We start from the raw sequence: 18358 nt of genomic DNA, 5'->3' as shown, positions 1-18358 counted from the left end.
CTCGAAGCTCTACGGACAATTCCTTCAACTTCATGGCTTGGTTTTTGCTCTGAAATGCACTGTCAACTGTGGGACCTTATATAGACAGGTGTGTGCCTTTCCAAATCATGTCCAATCAATTTAATTTACAACAGGTGGACTCCAATCAAGTTGTAGAAACATCCCAAGGATGATCAATGGAAACAGGATGCACCAGAGCTCAACTTCGAGTCTCATAGCAAAGGGTCTGAATACTTATGTAAATAAGGTATCCGTTTAAAAAAAGAAAGAAAATTAGCAAAAATGTCTAAAAACCTGTTTTCGCTTTGTCATTATGGGGTATTGTGTGTAGAGAGGATTTATTTATTTTTTAAATCAATTTTAGAATAAGGCTGTACCGTAACAAAATGTGGAAAAAGTCAAGGGGTCTGAATACTTTCCGAAGGCACTGTATATACCTACATGACAAACAAGTCTGCAGCAATGAAACAGATTTGAGCTTTAATGCCTGTCCTATGCTTGCTTTATGCTGGTACTCACGCACTCCCTTAATGAGTTGTTCTGACCGAAATAGTCCCCCAACATCGACTACTAAATGACTACCTGTACTAATGGTAAACTGTGCTGAAAAAAAATATGAAATGCAACAATTTCAAAGATGTTACTGAGTTACAGTTCATAGAAAGAAATCAGTCAATTGAAATAAATAAATTAGGCCCTAATCTATGTATTTCACGACTGGGCATAGGCCCACCCACTGGGGAGCCAGGCCCAGCCAATCAGCAAATCAGACAATCCCGCAGGTGAAGGAGCCGGATGTGGAGGTCCTGAGCTGGCGTGGTTACACGTGGTCTGTGGTTGTGAGGCCGGTTGGACGTACTGCCAAATTCTCTAAAACGACGTTGGCGGCAGCTTATGGTAGAGAAATTAACAGATTCTCTGGCAATAGCTCTGTTGGACATTCCTGCAGTCAGCATGCCAATTGCACGCTCCCTCAAAACTTCAGACATGTGGCATTGTGTTGTGTGACAAAACTGCACATTTTAGAGTGACCTTTTATTGTCCCCATGGCAGCACAAGGTGCACCTGTGTAATAATCATGCTGTTTAATCAGCTTCTTGATATGCCACACCTGTCTGGTGGATGGATTATCTTGGCAAAGGAGAAATGCTCACTAACAGGGATGTAAACAAATTTGTGCACAAAATTTGAGAGAAATTAGCTTTTTGTGTGTATTAAAATTTTTCATTTCAGCACATAAAACCAACACTTTAGATGTTTATATTTTTGTTCAGTATAATTATGTGTGTCCTAAATGGCACCCTAAGGGCCCTGGTCAAAAGTAGTACACTATAAAGGGAAGTGTGCCATTTGGGACACAACCTAACTGTAAAGTACCGTACTGAGACAGCCAGGAGAAAATTGAGACCTGCAATATCAGCCTCTGTTCTAAAGAACTAACGAGTGGATCCAGAACTAAAAATTGACCCAAAGATGGCAAAGAACCTGTTCAGTGTACTTGTTTGCACCCAGTAAAAAGGCTTACTTTGACTTTGTTTCAAATTATTTTTTTAACATTTGTTCCTATTGAACAGGACCCAGTATAGCTAGATAGATCCAAAGCTTTACCAACGGACCAATTAACACTTACCTCCCACTGCATATGAGGCGGAATGTTCCTGATCTGCAGCTTACAGCTCCTACGAGAGGGAGAGAAAGAGGGAGATAAAGCGAGACAGTTAGCGTCAGTGGTTGGTTAGGCTAAAGGACAAGGTGTCCCATTCTAAAAACACAGCAGGCTAGTAGGTGCCTCCTTCCATCATCCCATGCTCTGTGAGAGGAGAGGTGTACAAGCTGTGGGCATGACTAATGTTTAATACCACTCCCAAAACCAGCGGGTGTGCACCAGAGGGAGGGAGGGATGGATGGAGGGAGAATAAAAGGGAGGGAAGCGGTTGCATTGTTGGACGGGTGGCTCGATGCGGAGAAAATGTTAAAACAAGATCATCCCATTAAAATATGAGACGGATTGGGAGAGAGGGAGCGCATGGCAAGGAGAGGTAGTGAGGGAGAGGAGGAGCGCATGGCAAGGAGAGGTAGTGAGAGAGAGAGGGAGCGCATGGCAAGGAGAGGTAGTGAGGGAGAGGAGGAGCGCATGGCAAGGAGAGGTAGTGAGAGAGAGAGGGAGCGCATGGCAAGGAGAGGTAGTGAGAGAGAGAGGGAGCGCATGGCAAGGAGAGGTAGCGAGAGAGAGAGAGAGAGGGAGCGCATGGCAAGGAGAGGTAGCGAGAGAAAGAGAGAGGGAGCACATGGCAAGGAGAGGTAGTGAGGGAGAGGAGGAAGGTAAAGGAAAAAGGAAGAGACAGGAAGGGGGCCAGAAAAGAAAGGGAGGAAGAGCATGGAGGAGAGAGGAGCAGAAAGGAAAGGTGGATAGGAGGACAGAGAGAGAAGAGAGAAAAGGTGAAAGGCAGAGGAGAGCATAAAGGAGGAGAGTGAGCGAGGGAGCACAGAAAAAGGAGGGATGCCAAGCCCAGGGAAGAGGGAACCTCTCCTAGCGGTATCAGAACAGATGGGGATTCAGAATGGAAGGAGCGCTGACATCGCAGGCAACAGGAGCACAGCACTGAGCAGCGCAGAACAGACTCTCTCCTACCAATTACCGCACTGTAAAACTCTGGTTAAGGGTGCAGCCAAACTGGCCTGTTGATTGTATCCGAATTTCCTATGCTTTCTCAATGGGAGTCATACGTTGACGGTCCATATCCATACAATTTCCATCCACGGACAAAAAGATCAGATGAGCTTAACTTTTGACGGGCCAATGGATACGGTAGCCAATTAGAAAAAGAGAAGCACACACATGGACCGAAATTAATCCATTCTAATTTGGTGTCCGTTCTCCAGAGATCAGTCTGGCCAAAGCCTTAGCATCCAGAATGCCCTGTATTTCAACTCCATACAGCCAATTGTTTTCACATTTTGAATACTTTCAGTTCCACAATGAAACACTGTGAATACCAAGGACCCAAATATTTAAGAGCTCATTCAGATGCTTGGTTGGACTTGTGAATCGTAACGAGTCTGTGGACATACACACTTCAAGACTAATTTTGTGCACTTGTGACATGTTCCATAAAAGTGTTTGTTTAGACCCGGGAGATTATATAAATGTGGGAAAAGTGGACAGGCTGCTCCAAAGTCCACACACACAATGTACATGCAGCTGGGACTTCTAGCACAAACTGTGACCCGTACACACACCGACCCAGTTCCACACAGACGTACAAACACCCACACGGCATATGCCGAACGTACTCCCAACATAAACCTAACACTTACAATGTTACCGGAAACTTCTCCCACAAACATCTACATGAGAGATAAGCTACATCACAAAACACAACTAACCCCTTACACTAGGACCAGTCAGTGACTAAAAGCACAATTTTGACCAGGAAATTAAGACTTGGGATGATTTAACAGGAAATGTCAGAGACCTTTTGTCTTGTGGTCGCCTGATGAAGACTTCTGTTGAAGTGGAAACGTTGTGTTTTGGGGGTCAGGACTAAAGCATTGTGGAGCAGCAATATTCCTTGTGCAGGCCTCATTCCTTTATCAGTGTAATTGTTCCCCCAGCACCAGTATTCTCAAGTTTAGGATGTGCAGATCACCCTCTTGTTCAATAGACTATACATTTGAAATACGATTAATTTACATTCAAATTGAACACACGCTTCTCCAACTCCTAGAGTTGAAAATTAACTGGCAGCTATTTTTAAGTTGTGCAAGTCAATGGCCTTTTCTCAATTAGATTCGCTCAACTCCTGCGTCCTACCCTCAGTCCTCTCTGGCCTCCTTTTGAAAAAGGTCAAAGGTAATGGAGGAGGGGGAAAGTGGACAAAAATGCGCTTGTACGAAATTACTCCTCCAAATCGCACCTCATCAGGCAAAAGACGTGTATAGGGTGGAATCCCAAAATAAATGTATTTAAGTGATATTAAGTGATAAAAACTAATTTAGCTAGTTGTGCAAGACATATTATAGATAAAAGGATAGTAGCATATCGTTTTTAAAGTTTGCATGCTTTTCTCCTTCGAGTAAACGTCTGATTCAAATGGGGTGTGGCAGATAATACAATTCTTCCACAAAGGATTTGGGTAAGACACACTTGTGCTTTCTAGCCACATGGAGGCTATAGAGGGGAGGGCCGTCTTCTGTTTGCCTACTAACGAATTTACACTCTCCTCGACCACTTATCGGTTTCCGGATCACAGAGGACGAGGAGAGAGGGTGAAGGACGGACTTTTGCCCAAAAGAGAAGAGGCCAATGAGTGAGTCAAGCGTTTGAGTTTTTACGAACAGGCTGGTTGGTCTCCTCTGGTCCCAGAGAGCATCCTTAAATATGTTTTTCTCAGTCCACCACACACGCGGACAGGGCCCAGCTCACATCAAGGCCAGCAACACACAAGTCGCTCATTCTGTACACATGACCCAGAGAGAAAGCACGCTTAACAATGGAGCATATTTAAAAATGTTTGATACCTCAAACACACAGAAATCTCCATCTGCAGGCTAGAAGGTTGGATAACTTCCTTGCATGCAGCACTAGGCTGCAGTCAAAACACATAGTATGGGAAGGTTCAATGACGTTTACACATTCTTTAACACGCACACTCGATCTGGAGGACCTTTCAACATGGTCACGACATCAGGGCCAAATGAATTTTATTCATTTATTTGGACCATAAAGAAATTAATATATTCTAAAATGGTGAATAAAATAAATCCCAAAGAGCTTCCGAGAGGAATTCCAGCCCTTTCCGGTCTACTGTGCCATTCCCGGCAGATCCGGCCCCCTTTTTCCCTGTGTGCTTTGCTCTGCATTGCAGTGGGAACACCGTGCGAAATGTGCAAATGCACCAAGCACTTCCAGCCAGATTAACCTATAGCTCCACACATGGAGGAAGTCAGCCAGGGTATGGGGAAAGGGGGGGTGCATTCCCCAGTCCCAGCCTTAGATTTAGGAAAGGAGGGTGGGGTGGGTGGGGTTGTAGGAGAGGTAGCCCTGTTACAGGGAATGGTAACAAGGGCCCTCTCTGCCCTGTGGGGGTGGGGCTCCTGTTGCCATGGACACGAAGTCCACTGACAGAAATACGGAGGGGGGAGGGGATAAGGGAGGGGGACCGTGAGGGCTGGTCACGTGACGACACAGGAGGCCAAGGTTCCTTATTTACTTTTAAATTCAACTAACATTCTACACATTCAACGGCACTGCCCCCCTCCGACAGACCGCGGCCCAGCTGAGATCTATGGGCCTCTGCGCCACCGTAGAGTGTGTGTAAAGCCCATACGAGGAATCCCATGTCGAGCAACATGACTGAACCACATCCATGCTCATCCACGTCACCCACCACACATCTTATCATACATACAATACTCAGAAACATCGGCGTCCAGACTAAAAAAACATCCATGTCAGCACACACTCCCAGGTCTGTGCTCAACACCCATCCATCCACACACATTGACTATTCAGTATGCAGGGGTTCTGAATGACTGAACTCAAAACTGCTCACTTTCCGCTGCAATCTTATATAGAGCCTTACAGAGTCCATTCTGCAGCAAAAATTGCTAAAATTTATAGTTTGATAGCTAAAAATGTGCTAAATTGTTTCGCGCCAGACATTTACAAATTTAAATCTGTGAAGTCTTACACACTTAAAAAAGCTAACAGCTTAATCTCCCTGCAGCATGCTATGCAATGGTTCTCTAGCAAAATAAGTCCACACTATCACAGTGTTTCTCACTCCGTGATAAGCATGAGCGAGTTTAGAGACCTCTAGTCCCGCAAGCTAAATGGGACAAGGGGCCACATTGAGAATTTCGGGCACCCCCGTGCTTCCGTCCAAAATCCCTTCTTTGCAGGTTAGGCCCCACTGACCCCCTGACCCCAAATTCTTTAATAAGAGCTGGGAGGTACTTCTCCTCACAAAGCCACAGTTACTGGGTTAGAATGGCCATGGAAGCAAGCTTTGCTTTTACTATTAGGAGTTTTTTGGGGCTGTTAAAAGGAATAGAGCAATGGGTGTATTTTTAGTTTAAATGACGATGTTTAGGATTTCTTGACCCCCCTCCCCGTTTGATGAGGAGAATATTGCACACAAAAAATCTACATCTTTGCAATTTTAAAACGTGTGAGAAAGTTACTGTGCCAAATAGTACAACTTCCGATTTTTTGTCTGGTGTAAAAAGTCCCAAGACTAATAGTAAACTAGGTTCAAGTTGAACCATCTTCACAAGCCAGACTAGGAGTTCAAATTCAAAAACCCTGATTCATCAAGTACACACTTACACAGCAGCTTACTACACAGCCCTCGACCTGCCTGATCGAACTTTAGAGAGTGCTCACATACAAAATTACACAGATTGGCACACTTGGACCACCTCTTATACAGACGTGGGGAGTTTATTTCAAGTTAACTCAAACGACTATAGCTTTAAATCAGAGGTCACAGTGTAACAACAAGTTATAGGGGTTTCTGTGTGTCCTACTGACACTCACTAGTGCAGCTAATAGGGCATAAGAGTTAAACATGAAGATTCAATAATAAAACAAACAAAATTAGTGTGCAAACTATAAGTACCCAAAATACACCTATACCCAACATGTCGCAGGGCCGAGAATAATTATTCCCTTTTCAACTCTTGCAACCCCTCATGATCAAACTACTGTTATTACAATATGTAGGCCAAAGATGACTGCAGAAGTAGGACTATAAGGCAAATGGCACCAAAACCTAGCCTTCTGCCTCCATCGGCACACCACCCCCACTCTCTCCTGCTCTCATCCCACCCTGGAACCCTGTGGAGGACTCTGGGAGCCTCTGCCTCCCTGCTCACGCTTCCCCTTCCCCACCAGTTCAAAGGTTAAGTCGTGGTGATTGGCCGAGCCTCCAGCTGATACTCAGCAGGCTGGAATGCAAAGACGGGCCCCAGTGGACACCACTGTGTGTAATGGGCTGGATACTGTTCCCAGTTGCGCCTATAACCTTTCCTGTGGCAAAAGGGGGCCATCACCTTAAAGTTTTTCACCCTCTCCTTTTTTTGTAGGTTGAGGTTTACACTTCACTATAAGGCCTACTACTAAAATCGCCAGTGTGTGTGTAAACCTACACATGTCAAAGAATAATCATTTAGCAAAAAATACCTAGCACCACTTTGGTAGGAGAAAGGTCCACAAATTGACCAGAGTGATTTGACATTTTTAAAATACCTCCATGATTCCATGCCAATAACGAGCGCGCTAAAAGCAGTCAATGCATTCAGGTGAAGGCCCTTGCCGAACGTCATTAGACCTAACCTCGACAATTCAATGCATGGTCATTTCAAAGTATGCAAATAAATATGTCCACTATAATAAATTCTAGAATGTAAAATATGTTCACGCCATTTTGTGCAGAACGTCAATAAAACCGATTATTTGATTTATTAGGCCTAAATGGTCGTATTGGCAATTATAAAAATCATAATTCAGTCAAACTTCACTTCCAAGATTAATTTTGAAACGTGGTGATCACATGCCTTCATTCTAATTCCATACCAACCTAGCAGTAGCCTTCATGCACTGCATGTAGCCCACTAACTAATTAAAAAACATAATCATTTATAACACATTGAAGTGCAATTTGGCTCCAAATCCTCTTCCTCCAAATCATTACACAAATTGAATTACTAATTTCAAATGATCGCAATTAAAAGCCAAGAAGTTTAATAATGGCCAAAATGTGTAAAGTGGCGGATATCCTACACGCCAAGCCGAATTGTTGCATTTGTTGTCCCGCTTCCACGTAAATGAGGATCAATATAGCCTCAGACTAAATGCTATAACTCAGTACAGTATAATCCGGTTGGCTGTGTACATGGAGCTACATGTTTTTTAGCAGACCGGGGTTTTTCCGTGACTAGGACCCAAACCGCCCATTCCAATCGCGTTTGGGAGTCCATCTCGTGCACAACCACAATGAACGAGGAGAGGAGGGCGGAAGCGTGGGGCAGGCAGGGAGAATGACGGGTAGATCCTCCTCAAATGGACGACTTCAGAGTGCCTTCCCCTCAACACACACACATCCATACATGCACACACACTTAAGCAGGCCCAGTAGGCCATTGCTGCATAAATAGCCCTACAACACTGAAGATTTGCACTAAACAGCCTAACCTCTTCCACAGATGGGTATGGTGTGTAAAATACGAGGGTACATCATTATTATTATTATTAAAGTTGCATAATTTTAGGTCGCCATAGGCGTGACGAGGTGACATCCCTCATGCCCTTATAACTCAACCCCTACACAATCAGCATATTAATTTCTGCTTTTTCCACAAAAGAACAGACATTCCGCCCCTTCACTTCCTGCTGACTACACAATCACAAGACACAATCAGACGACTTCAATCAAATAACGTTAACATGTTTCCATAAAAGGGTCATGGAAATATGTACAATTTGGAGGACAGCAGCAGCCATTGGCAGTATAAATTAACTACTTGGACAATATAGGAGATTATAATCAGAATTTACCTTTGACGTTTAGGGACCGAGTGCTCCACTTCTAGGAGTTTCCCATGTAGTTCAACTTTACCTATAGTGAGGAGAATAAAAGCAATTTTAGTTCACAATTAGTTTAGTGCTCTTCAACTGTTCTCACAGGCAGCCAAAAGTAGGCCTCAACTACCCTAGTTTATGACCAAAATGGCCTTGCACGAAATTACTTTCAATGCAATCCGTAGCACAATTGTATGACCATTAAAATTACAAAATGTTCACTAAATTAATAGCCAACGTGAATGCCAATTCTAAAAGGTTAACTACGGTAACTGTGATAAGTCCACGACACCTGAGCTAAATACGATAACATTTCGTAAAATTGTATATTTATTTCTAGATTGTGGCCTGCAGAATGCCACTTTTTCCTCCCACATTTCGTACAGTTGTAGTTTTTAAATTTTAAATAAAAAGTAGTTTGGCAAAAGTCTTACATTTCGTTGGCCTACATTTTACCAATACACAATGAAGCCACCTTGTGTGTCAGTATACGCAAATGCACTGTTGTGTGCTACAATTTAACAACTTAGGCCATACTTCCATTGTTACTTTATTACTTGGTTGGTCACCGGAGAGCGTGCAAGTTCAAAGGCGGCAACAAACGTTATATTTAGTTAATTTAATCGAAGTGATCCATGTTACACACAAGCCTACAATGAGCGCCCACTGCCTGTGCGCCCCATTACTCTGAATGGCGCTACAATGGATAGGCGTTCTCTTCCCTCCTTCGTTCTGAAACAAATTTCTTCTCCATTTTTGTACTAGATTCAATTAGTGTTAACACTTTGAATTAATCAAAGACATGGACTTTCCTTATACGGTGTCAGGGGCCAAGTGAGAGGCAAGACCAGACTGAATACACACCCATCATATTGGGCTCCATGCATCCATCTAAAGAGGTTAAAGTAAACCCGTAGCAATTTCCATAATTAAAGTACCCTTTACCCAACGCTCGAACGCCTTTATCTTTTTTTTTGTCTCACCTGAAAGTATGTCGATGGCCTTCATTGCAATCTTTTCATCGGGGCAATCCACGAACGCATAACCAGTTTTGACGAGAAACGGACCACTGTGTGGAATCTTCCACTGCTCAAAGATAGTTTCCAAGTCCTCCGCACTCGCCTCTTCACTCACGTTTCCAATGTACAGCTTATTCATGTTCTGCGCTGAAATTGACAACCTTTACGCAGAAGGTTAACCGTTATTTACTCTCTCGGGTGTGCAGTGTTTGGAGTCGCCAAAATCGCCTTACTACTAAACGGAGTGGCGGTGGCGTGCTTCCCCCGGTCGTTCGAGCCACAGATATATTTGACGGGCTACCTCGTCCGTGTTTGCGCTCCCTCGCCCCTCTATTGCGCACAAAAAAATAAATTCGTAATTATTTATTACGTCTCTCCAAAACGATGGCGGGCTGGATGAAAAAAGGATAAACTACTTTTTTGTCTTCATCCAAACCCCTTGGCCTAGAGAATGTCACACGTTAAGGTTCGCACCCGCCTCTGAATAAAACCAAGAAAAAGAACGGGCAAAGGAAGCAAAAAAACTCGGATATTCCGGCTATTTTGAATGAGCCACGTGTTCAAACTACAAATCAACCCCGCACGTGAGGAATCCCAGTTGCTCAATTAAGTGTTGGATTGGAAAAATGTCACGGGAATCCGGGGTGGGGACCATGGAGACGGAAGTCAAAAGAAAAGGAGGGGAAGAGTGGATTGGTTTTGGGGGAAAACCTGGCGAGCTACGTGCGTTTAGGGATTCCGTGAGAACCCAGTGTATCTTTTACTAGAATCACATTTGTGTGTCTTTCTCTACAAACCCTCGCTTCCCATTGGTCGCTGGTCGAAATAGTAAAACGGCAGTGCACTCACGCACGCCCATAGAAGGGGAACAGCAATGTTGCGGGGGGTTGCGCGCACGCATGTGAGCTTGCGGTGGGTGTAGGCCTACTATATGGAACAAGTATGGTGGGAGAGGGAGAGGGGAGAGGTGCCATTCATAAATTATATCGCACGATGTTGTTACAATGTATGCATGTGAAACACATTGGATAGGATTGAATCAATGAAAGTCTAGAATGCCTCAACCCCTACTAGGCCCATGGCCCGGTCAACATGGGAATGACACGTTTACTACCATCCACATGACGGCATCCATCTTCTCTACCAAGGTTGAGGTGGTTCCCTGCTCTACAATACAGTAACATGCCAGATTTGTCCATGTAAACACGAAATGGCAGAGAGGGGAATAAGGTGTCTGGGGCAAGATTGCTTGTTCGTCTTCGAAAACACTTATCTGGAGAAGAAACCTATAGAAGAACCAGAAATATTTTGAGCTTGCTACTACCAAGATGGTGGATAAATGAAGCTAGTTCATTCAGGCTTTTTACCATATAATTTTTTTTTCAGTTCCGGTATACTTAACTGGGTGTGTCTCCCATAGACACCAATGCAATAGCAGCTGGGTCTGGTATACTTAGTTCATTGACCTTCATTGAACCAGAAAAAAAAACAGTGAGTGGGTGTCTTGCTTCCTCTTCCGTCTCTGCTAATACTGCATATTGTGAACCTGTTACTACATTTATGGCGAGGGTATGTAGGCAAAGATGACCTATTATATTGACAAGATAGTAGAGTGACCGCTCTAACAATGGAAATACATGTGCTCAATGATTGAAGGCAGGCAAGATCAGGTGGGACCATTCTAGCCAATGAGAGGGCAGATACACCCGTGAACAAAAGGCACAACTAAGTTGTTTTTCTTAAAGTTGCTAGAATGCCACGTGCGTCCACTTATATCAGTACATTTGTAACAGCCTAAACATTACGAAACTTCTATTCGATCAAATAAGCCTCACGTAATTCGACACTCTCTCATAGACCTCCATACAAAAAGGGGCTTATCGCAGGCGGACAGATTTTAGGAGGAGTAAATCCTCTCGCTTCGCCTCTTCCTCTCTGATATAGGCTAAGTACAGAAAGGGAGGGGTCTCTTCATACAGAGAAGTGACCCTACCGAACTGGCGACAAATGTAACAAGCAAGCAAGTTTCAATCAAATGCAGCCTGGCTTGGCCTAGTGCATGTCTTCAGACAATTACACTTGTTGATATGTATTTAGTGTAAAATTATTGTAGTTTCGGGTAGATGCAGTTCACAACGCAAGTTCAAACATGGACTTTCATTCCAAAGTAGTCTTACAAAATTTATTATGCTACATTTAGCATAGCCTATGCATGGTCTCAGCCCGTTATCCATTCTGATAGGCCATACTTCCATTGCTACTTTGTTACTTCATTGGTCCCCGGAGAGCGTGCAAGTTCAAAGGCGCCAACAAAAGTAGCAATACAACAGAGTTATTTAGTTAAGTTAATTTAATTTAATCGAAGTGATCCATGTTACACACAAGCCTACAATGAGCGGCCACTGCCTGTGTGCCCCATTGCTCTTAATGGCGTTACAATGGATAGGCGTTCTCTTCCTTCCTGAAAACGTTCTGAAACAAGTTTATTCTCCATTTTTGTACTAGATTCAATTAGTGTTAACATTAATCAAACGCATGGACTTTACTTTTATGGTGAAAATAAAAAAGGTTTTCGGGTTTAGAAATTTGGAGGGAATAATAGAATGAAAGTGTAATCCATAAAATGTAATTCGAAACGCATGCATGGCTACTGTTGAATAGTATTTTACGCACACATACCAGAGCAGGATAGTCCATAATTTAGCCAGTATCTATACCATTTGTGTGTGCATATCGTTTATTCAACTTTTAAATCGTGTGTAGCCATTGTCATGGCATACTGCTAAAATGCCTTCTTCAAATGTGTAACTGCAGGAAAAGTTAGTCACTTGGTTCTAGAAAACATAACAACAATTGAGTTTTATGGACATGTTCATGTTAGAAAAAAGGAAATAAGCTGGTATTGTCAAAGCCTAAAATGGTAGGCCCTCTGCTATGGCACTGGCAGCACTTTAAATTGACGTACTCTGTGCTGGCCAAACATAGAGTGCTCTCCTATTGGTTGGAAAGACTGACCAATCAGAGAGCTCATTCTCGCTCCCCACTACTCTCGCTGGCTCGAACTCAGCGTGTTCGTTCATTGGCTCTTCTGTACTGCTGTTCTATATGAATCAGCGCGCGAAAAAAATTAGTTTTTTCACTGTTTATGAATAAAGGTAATAACACGTTCCTAATCTAACGAAATAATTAAGATGCGACTAGATGCATGTTAGGCTACTCCACAAGAGCAGTCCCATTATATGTGTTGTTCAAATTAGTTAAAGTTGGAGATGGAAATTATCTTATAAATACAAAATAAAAAAAGAGAATTACAAGAAGGTAAATTAGATGGTTTCAAACACCTCTATGTCTGCTTCGCAAATTCACCTGTAATGTATTAAATGGTGAAAATAAGGATGTGTCATCTTTTCCTCAACATAAAACCATACTTGCCTTTCAACAATCAATAAACAACTGTGTAATTAATTCGTTTTAGTTCAATAGTCAAGCCTATTCCTTCAATAAACCCGCACAATTGAGTCGATTTATTCAATGAGCCCAACTCTAATTCCATCTGTTGTGAAATAACAAAATGTTTATATGATACTGTTTTCTGGAAATGTGAAATATGCTATGTGTTCATATAGATAAAATATTGGACTATCAGTGTGACTTAGATTCTACACTTTGTTTACAATGTGCGCAATCCTTCTCTTCGTTACGATTCCAGGCTTGTACAAGGCGCTAAGGAACTGCAAAGTGGTGAATATATCAGTGAAGAATGTACAGAAAAAGTCCCCGCCCCCATTCTTTGGAGGAAAATTTGGTATGGCTTTATTCCTTAGGGGTAAACAGGCTTACATAAAGAAATATTCATATACCCAAGACTGCGTCTTGTGTGGAATGATTTGAGATTTTTAAGAATGGAAAGCACACGGGAAACATCGGTGAGATTGTAATACCAAATACTATGATATTTCTTTCCATAATGAAGCAATGTTTAAGTTTAAACAATAGGCTATGTATTGATGTGTCGTGTTGTGGGGGAACAATGCCTCATTCGTTCCCGTCATTCAGTGAAGTAGGGGAACCGTTTTGGGTGAGATCCCTTTATCTATTTATTTATTTATTTATACTTCAGTCGAATATCTCGAATCATCTCTTGTTAGTCTCAATGCATTCCATTGGCTGACTGCTTGATCTAGAATGTATGGGGCATTCTTGTAGTGAACGCCATGTTGTAGTGAATGTTGAAAAAACGTGTGAGAACTTTTCTCCAACGATTTTTATAATCGATATGATATGGATAAATAACTTATTTCGACCGACATTCATAGATTATTCTTAAATTGCATGAAATGTGCCTTACATTTTTTTGTTTTTATCGAGTTGGATTGGTATTTTCCCCTGTGAGGTCACCCTATAGACTTTCACTAATATATTGTGCACAGAAAATGGCGGTGTTCTGCCTAGGTCTACTTCAATAATCATTCTAAAAAGAATGTATATTATTGGTAATGAAAGGTTCTAAGTGAATGACAAAATGAAATGAATGAACATTTAAGTTCAAAACACTGTTTGTGCCCGTTATATAGTTCTTTATAAAAAAAAAAATGATGTTGAAGACAGTTTTTTAAGTGCTTCGCTTTGGATTCTATCCATTCAAATTGTTGTTCAATACCCTTTTTTCCAGTCTGGATCTAGGCCTATTTTATGTGAATGTAAGTGTGATCTATTCAATTAGTGAAGCATAGTATTGCTGGTGAAGATGTTCACCGATATTTATTGTAATACATTTACAAATAGCTTAGGAAATGTGACTTTTAGGAATGTTATAAGAATTAAATATTTGTTTGAAAACAGCAATTAACTTGTTGTCAGAAACCTGTCCAGAAAATACACTACTGGTCAAAAGGTTTAGAACACCTTCTCATTCAAGGGTTTTTCTTTATTTTTACTATTTTCTAAATTGTAGAATAATAGTGAAAACAACAAAACTATGAAATAACACATATAGAGTCATGGAGTAACCAAAAAAGTGTTAAACAAATCATATGTTTTATATTTGAGATTCTTCAAATAGCCACCCTTTGGCTTTATTGAAAGCTTTTCACATTCTTGGCCTTCTCTCAACTAGCTTCATGAGGTAGTCACCTAGAATTCATTTCAATTAACAGGTGTGCCTTGTTAAAAGTTAAATTTCACACATTCTTTCCTTCTTAATGTGTTTGAGCCAATCAGTTGTGCTGTGACAAGGTGGGGGGGGGGGTAATACAGAATATAGCCCTATTTGGTAAAATACCAAGTCCATATTACGGCAAGAACAGCTCAAAGACAAACGAAAGTCCATCATTACTTTAAGACATGAAGGTCAGTCAATACGGAACATTTCAAGAACTTTGAAAGTTTCTTCAAGTGCTGTCACAAAAACCATCAAACACTATGATAAAACTGGCTCTCATGAGGACCGCCACAGGAATGGAAGACCCAGAGTTACCTCTGCTGCAGAGGATAAGTTCATTAGAGTTACCAGCCTCAGAAATTGCAGCCCAAATAAATGCATCACAGAGTTCAAGTAATAGACATATCTCAACATCATCTGTTCAGAGGAGACTGTGTGAATCAGGCCTTCATGGTCGAATTGCTGCAAAAAAACTACTACTAAAGGACACCAATAAGAAGAAGAGACTTGCTTGGGCCAAGAAACACGAGCAATGGACATTAGACCGGTGGAAATTAGTCCTTTGGTCTGGAGTCCAAATTTGATATTTTTGGTTCCAACAGCCGTGTCTTTGTGTGACGCTGTGTGCTTGAACGGATGATCTCCGCATGTGTAGTTCCCACCGTAAAGCATGGAGGAGAAGGTGTTATGGTGTGGGGGTGCTTTGCTGGTGACACCGTCTGTGATTTATTTAGAATTCAAGACACCACAGCATTCTGCAGCGATACGCCAGCCCATCTGGTTTGCGCTTAGTGGGACTATAATTTGTTTTTCAACAGGACAATGAACCAACACACCTCCAGGCTGTGTAAGGGCTATTTTACCAAGAAGGAGAGTGATGGAGTGCTGCATCAGATGCCCTGGCCTCCGCAATCCCCCGACCTCAACCAAATTGAGATGGTTTGGGATGAGTCGGATGGCAGAGTGAAGGAAAAGCAGCCAACAAGTGCTCAGCATATGTGGGAACTCCTTCAAGACTGTTGGAAAAGCATTCCAGGTGAAGCTGGTTGAGAGAATGCCAAGAGTGTGCAAAGCTGTCATCAAGGAAAAGGGTGGCTATTTGAAGCATCTCAAATATAAAATATATTTTGATTTGTTTAACACTTTTTTGGTTATTACATGATTCCATATGTGTTATTTCATAGTTTTGATGTCTTCACTATTATTCTACAATGTAGAAAATAGTAAAAATGTAGAAAAACCCTTGAATGAGTAGGTGTTCTAAAACTTTTGACCGGTAGTGTAGATGTGAAAGTAGTATTTCAGACACTGTACAATATTACATGAAACAACAAATCAACTGATGTTATTTATATGTCAGCTAATTTTCTTGATATAAATTATTTGTAGTATGAAGTTGCAGTATATCGTCATTTCATGGTAGATTTTCTTACTCCAGTTCAATACAGAAAACACATTTATGAACGATAACCTCATGATTTGAAAATGAATCTAAATATTGTTTATTAATTAAGTTATATCAAATTAGTTCCTGAGTGGACTTAAGGTGAAATGGAACTGACCTAAGCTCTGATGCAAACTACACTTCAAGTCACTTAATTACATTAGGCTATGTTAATTTATTCACTCATTTCCAATTTATTTTGGAATTTATATACAATTAACTTGTGATCAATGTTGGATTTTGGTGTTATTTGAAACAGTTATTTATTGGTGTTGTATGAAAGCAACTGTACCTAGTGCCTTTTGTAAAATGTACTATATAACACACACATTAATTTATAAGAAGATAACAGAAAACACTTCAGAGAGATAGTTTTCTGAAGTTCAGACCAAGCCTCTGCATGCTAAATTTGAAAAGCAAACATATTGAAACACATCTCACCAATAAAACCAATCCTGGCCTGCAAGCTGGCAGCCAGTAGGATTTCAAATGACAAAAAACAAACAAATCTAGACATCATTAATTTTTTTAAATCTTTTGATTAAAAAAATGAATTAACAATAAGTGAAAATTTAGCAGAGTGCAACGTTCAGAATGTTGCAGATAGAAGTGTGATGAATAGAGTGTAATAACTTACTTATTACATGATAGTGGATCATGTCTGTTCTATGTTCTAGAATGTACATCATGTTTTAATCTGCCATGGTGTGAACTTTGCACCCAGAATCAGAATCACGTTTATTGTCCTACAAGAGGAAAATCTTGAATAGGCCTTTGGTAAATGGAAAATGGATCTTGTCTGATTAATTGAGATACTACATAATCATGCTGAATAGTAACGGAGTTAAAGTAGCTCTAAACAGTCTATAGACAGTCGTGATAGATCAGGATGATGAACAGTTATAAACTCTGTCAAAAAAACACCCCTAGACCCTAGCCTACTTCTTTGGTGTTTGCAGATCTGAAAGAGACAGAGAGGTTTAAGCAAAATGGCAGAGAATACATTAGATCTCTTTCACCATGTTGCTTACACCTATCTGGTCTTTTCAAATCTGCAAACACAGAAGCGGTAGGAACTAGGGTTGTTTTGGATCTGGGCGGAACTATTCATTAGGAATGCACAATATAGAGAATATGGCTGCCCTTTGGGACACACATTATGCCTCTGACCTGAGGTTAGGGAATAGCCTATCAACTCATCTTAACTGTGAGGCAGAGGCAAAGATGGTGGATAAATAAAGATAGTTCACTCAGGCCGTTTACCATTGGAATAAAATGGTCAGTTCTGGTCTACTTAACTGGGTGTCTCCCATAGACACCAATGCAATAGCAGCTGGGTCTGGTCTACTTCATTGACTTTAATTGAACCAGAAAAAAACAGCGAGTGGGGTGTCTCGCTTCCTCTTCCGTCTCTGGCAGAGGTTATCCTTGCGCCACTGTTTTTCCTTGCAGACATATAGCAGAGATAGCCATGCAGTTGTTGGGGTTCAACCTCGAGGGCCACTCATTTGGTTTCCACACGTTAAAGTAACTTTTACATTTCCTTAGACAACTTTGTTTTATTGGTTTAAGCTCAGCATGTTTGATTCACCAGTGCTTGGATATGATTTGATTGGCTATGATGTTTCCCCAGTCTCATCCAGCGAAAATCCTCACCATCCTGCAGGTAAAACTTACTCCTCTGTCTGCATTTGTGATGTTACATGTGTCCCCTATGATTAATTTTCAACCATGTTTGCATTACTATTCACCAACCAGTGTCTGTAGCAGGTGGTGATGCTGATAAAGGCAGTCAGAGAAAGGTGAGTGGTCTTATGACATTCTCTTTCAAACATGTGCAACTCTACTATTTTCAAAGATAGCCTCAAAATATGACCTCATTCTCTGTAGCCATTCCCCTTGCAAGGGGAAGATGAAACTATATTGGTCAACATTACATTTACATTTTAGTAATTTAGCAGACGCTCTTATCCAGAGCGACTTACAGTTAGTGAGTGCATACATTATTTTTTAATTTTTCATACTGGCCCCCCGTGGGAATCAAACCCACAACCCTGGCGTTGCAAACGCCATGCTCTACCAACTGAGCTACATCCCTGCCGGCCATTCCCTCCCCTACCCTGGACGACGCTGGGCCAATTGTGCGCCGC

The 18358-nt window shown here is 41.5% G+C and overlaps 2 protein-coding genes across 3 annotated transcripts in view; one reads left to right on the top strand and one right to left on the bottom strand.

Annotated features, from left to right (window-relative positions):
* LOC121586699 (insulin-like growth factor 2 mRNA-binding protein 3) overlaps positions 1-10372 on the bottom strand; it is a 31603-nt gene extending 21231 nt beyond the window's left edge. Inside the window, exons 1-3 of one of the 2 annotated variants that reach the window (XM_041903619.2) lie at positions 9568-10372; positions 8561-8621; positions 1631-1679 (exon numbers count right to left, since the gene is read on the bottom strand). In XM_041903619.2, the coding sequence (XP_041759553.1) occupies positions 1631-1679; positions 8561-8621; positions 9568-9742 (285 nt within the window). In that variant the 5' untranslated portion in view covers positions 9743-10372. The remainder of the gene's footprint in view (positions 1-1630; positions 1680-8560; positions 8622-9567) is intronic. The other variant, XM_041903620.2, reaches the window with a different exon arrangement.
* Positions 10373-17982: 7610 nt separating this feature from the next.
* Positions 17983-18358, top strand: part of LOC121586695 (protein FAM221A) — a 50212-nt gene continuing 49836 nt past the window's right edge. Inside the window, exon 1 of the mRNA XM_041903616.2 lies at positions 17983-18010. Within this exon, the coding sequence (XP_041759550.1) occupies positions 17985-18010 (26 nt within the window). The 5' untranslated portion in view covers positions 17983-17984. The remainder of the gene's footprint in view (positions 18011-18358) is intronic.

This window comes from Coregonus clupeaformis, chromosome 17 (genome assembly GCF_020615455.1).
Source record: "Coregonus clupeaformis isolate EN_2021a chromosome 17, ASM2061545v1, whole genome shotgun sequence".
NCBI classification, from domain to species: Eukaryota; Metazoa; Chordata; class Actinopteri; order Salmoniformes; family Salmonidae; genus Coregonus; species Coregonus clupeaformis.
This window is presented reverse-complemented; position numbering and strand designations above follow the sequence as displayed.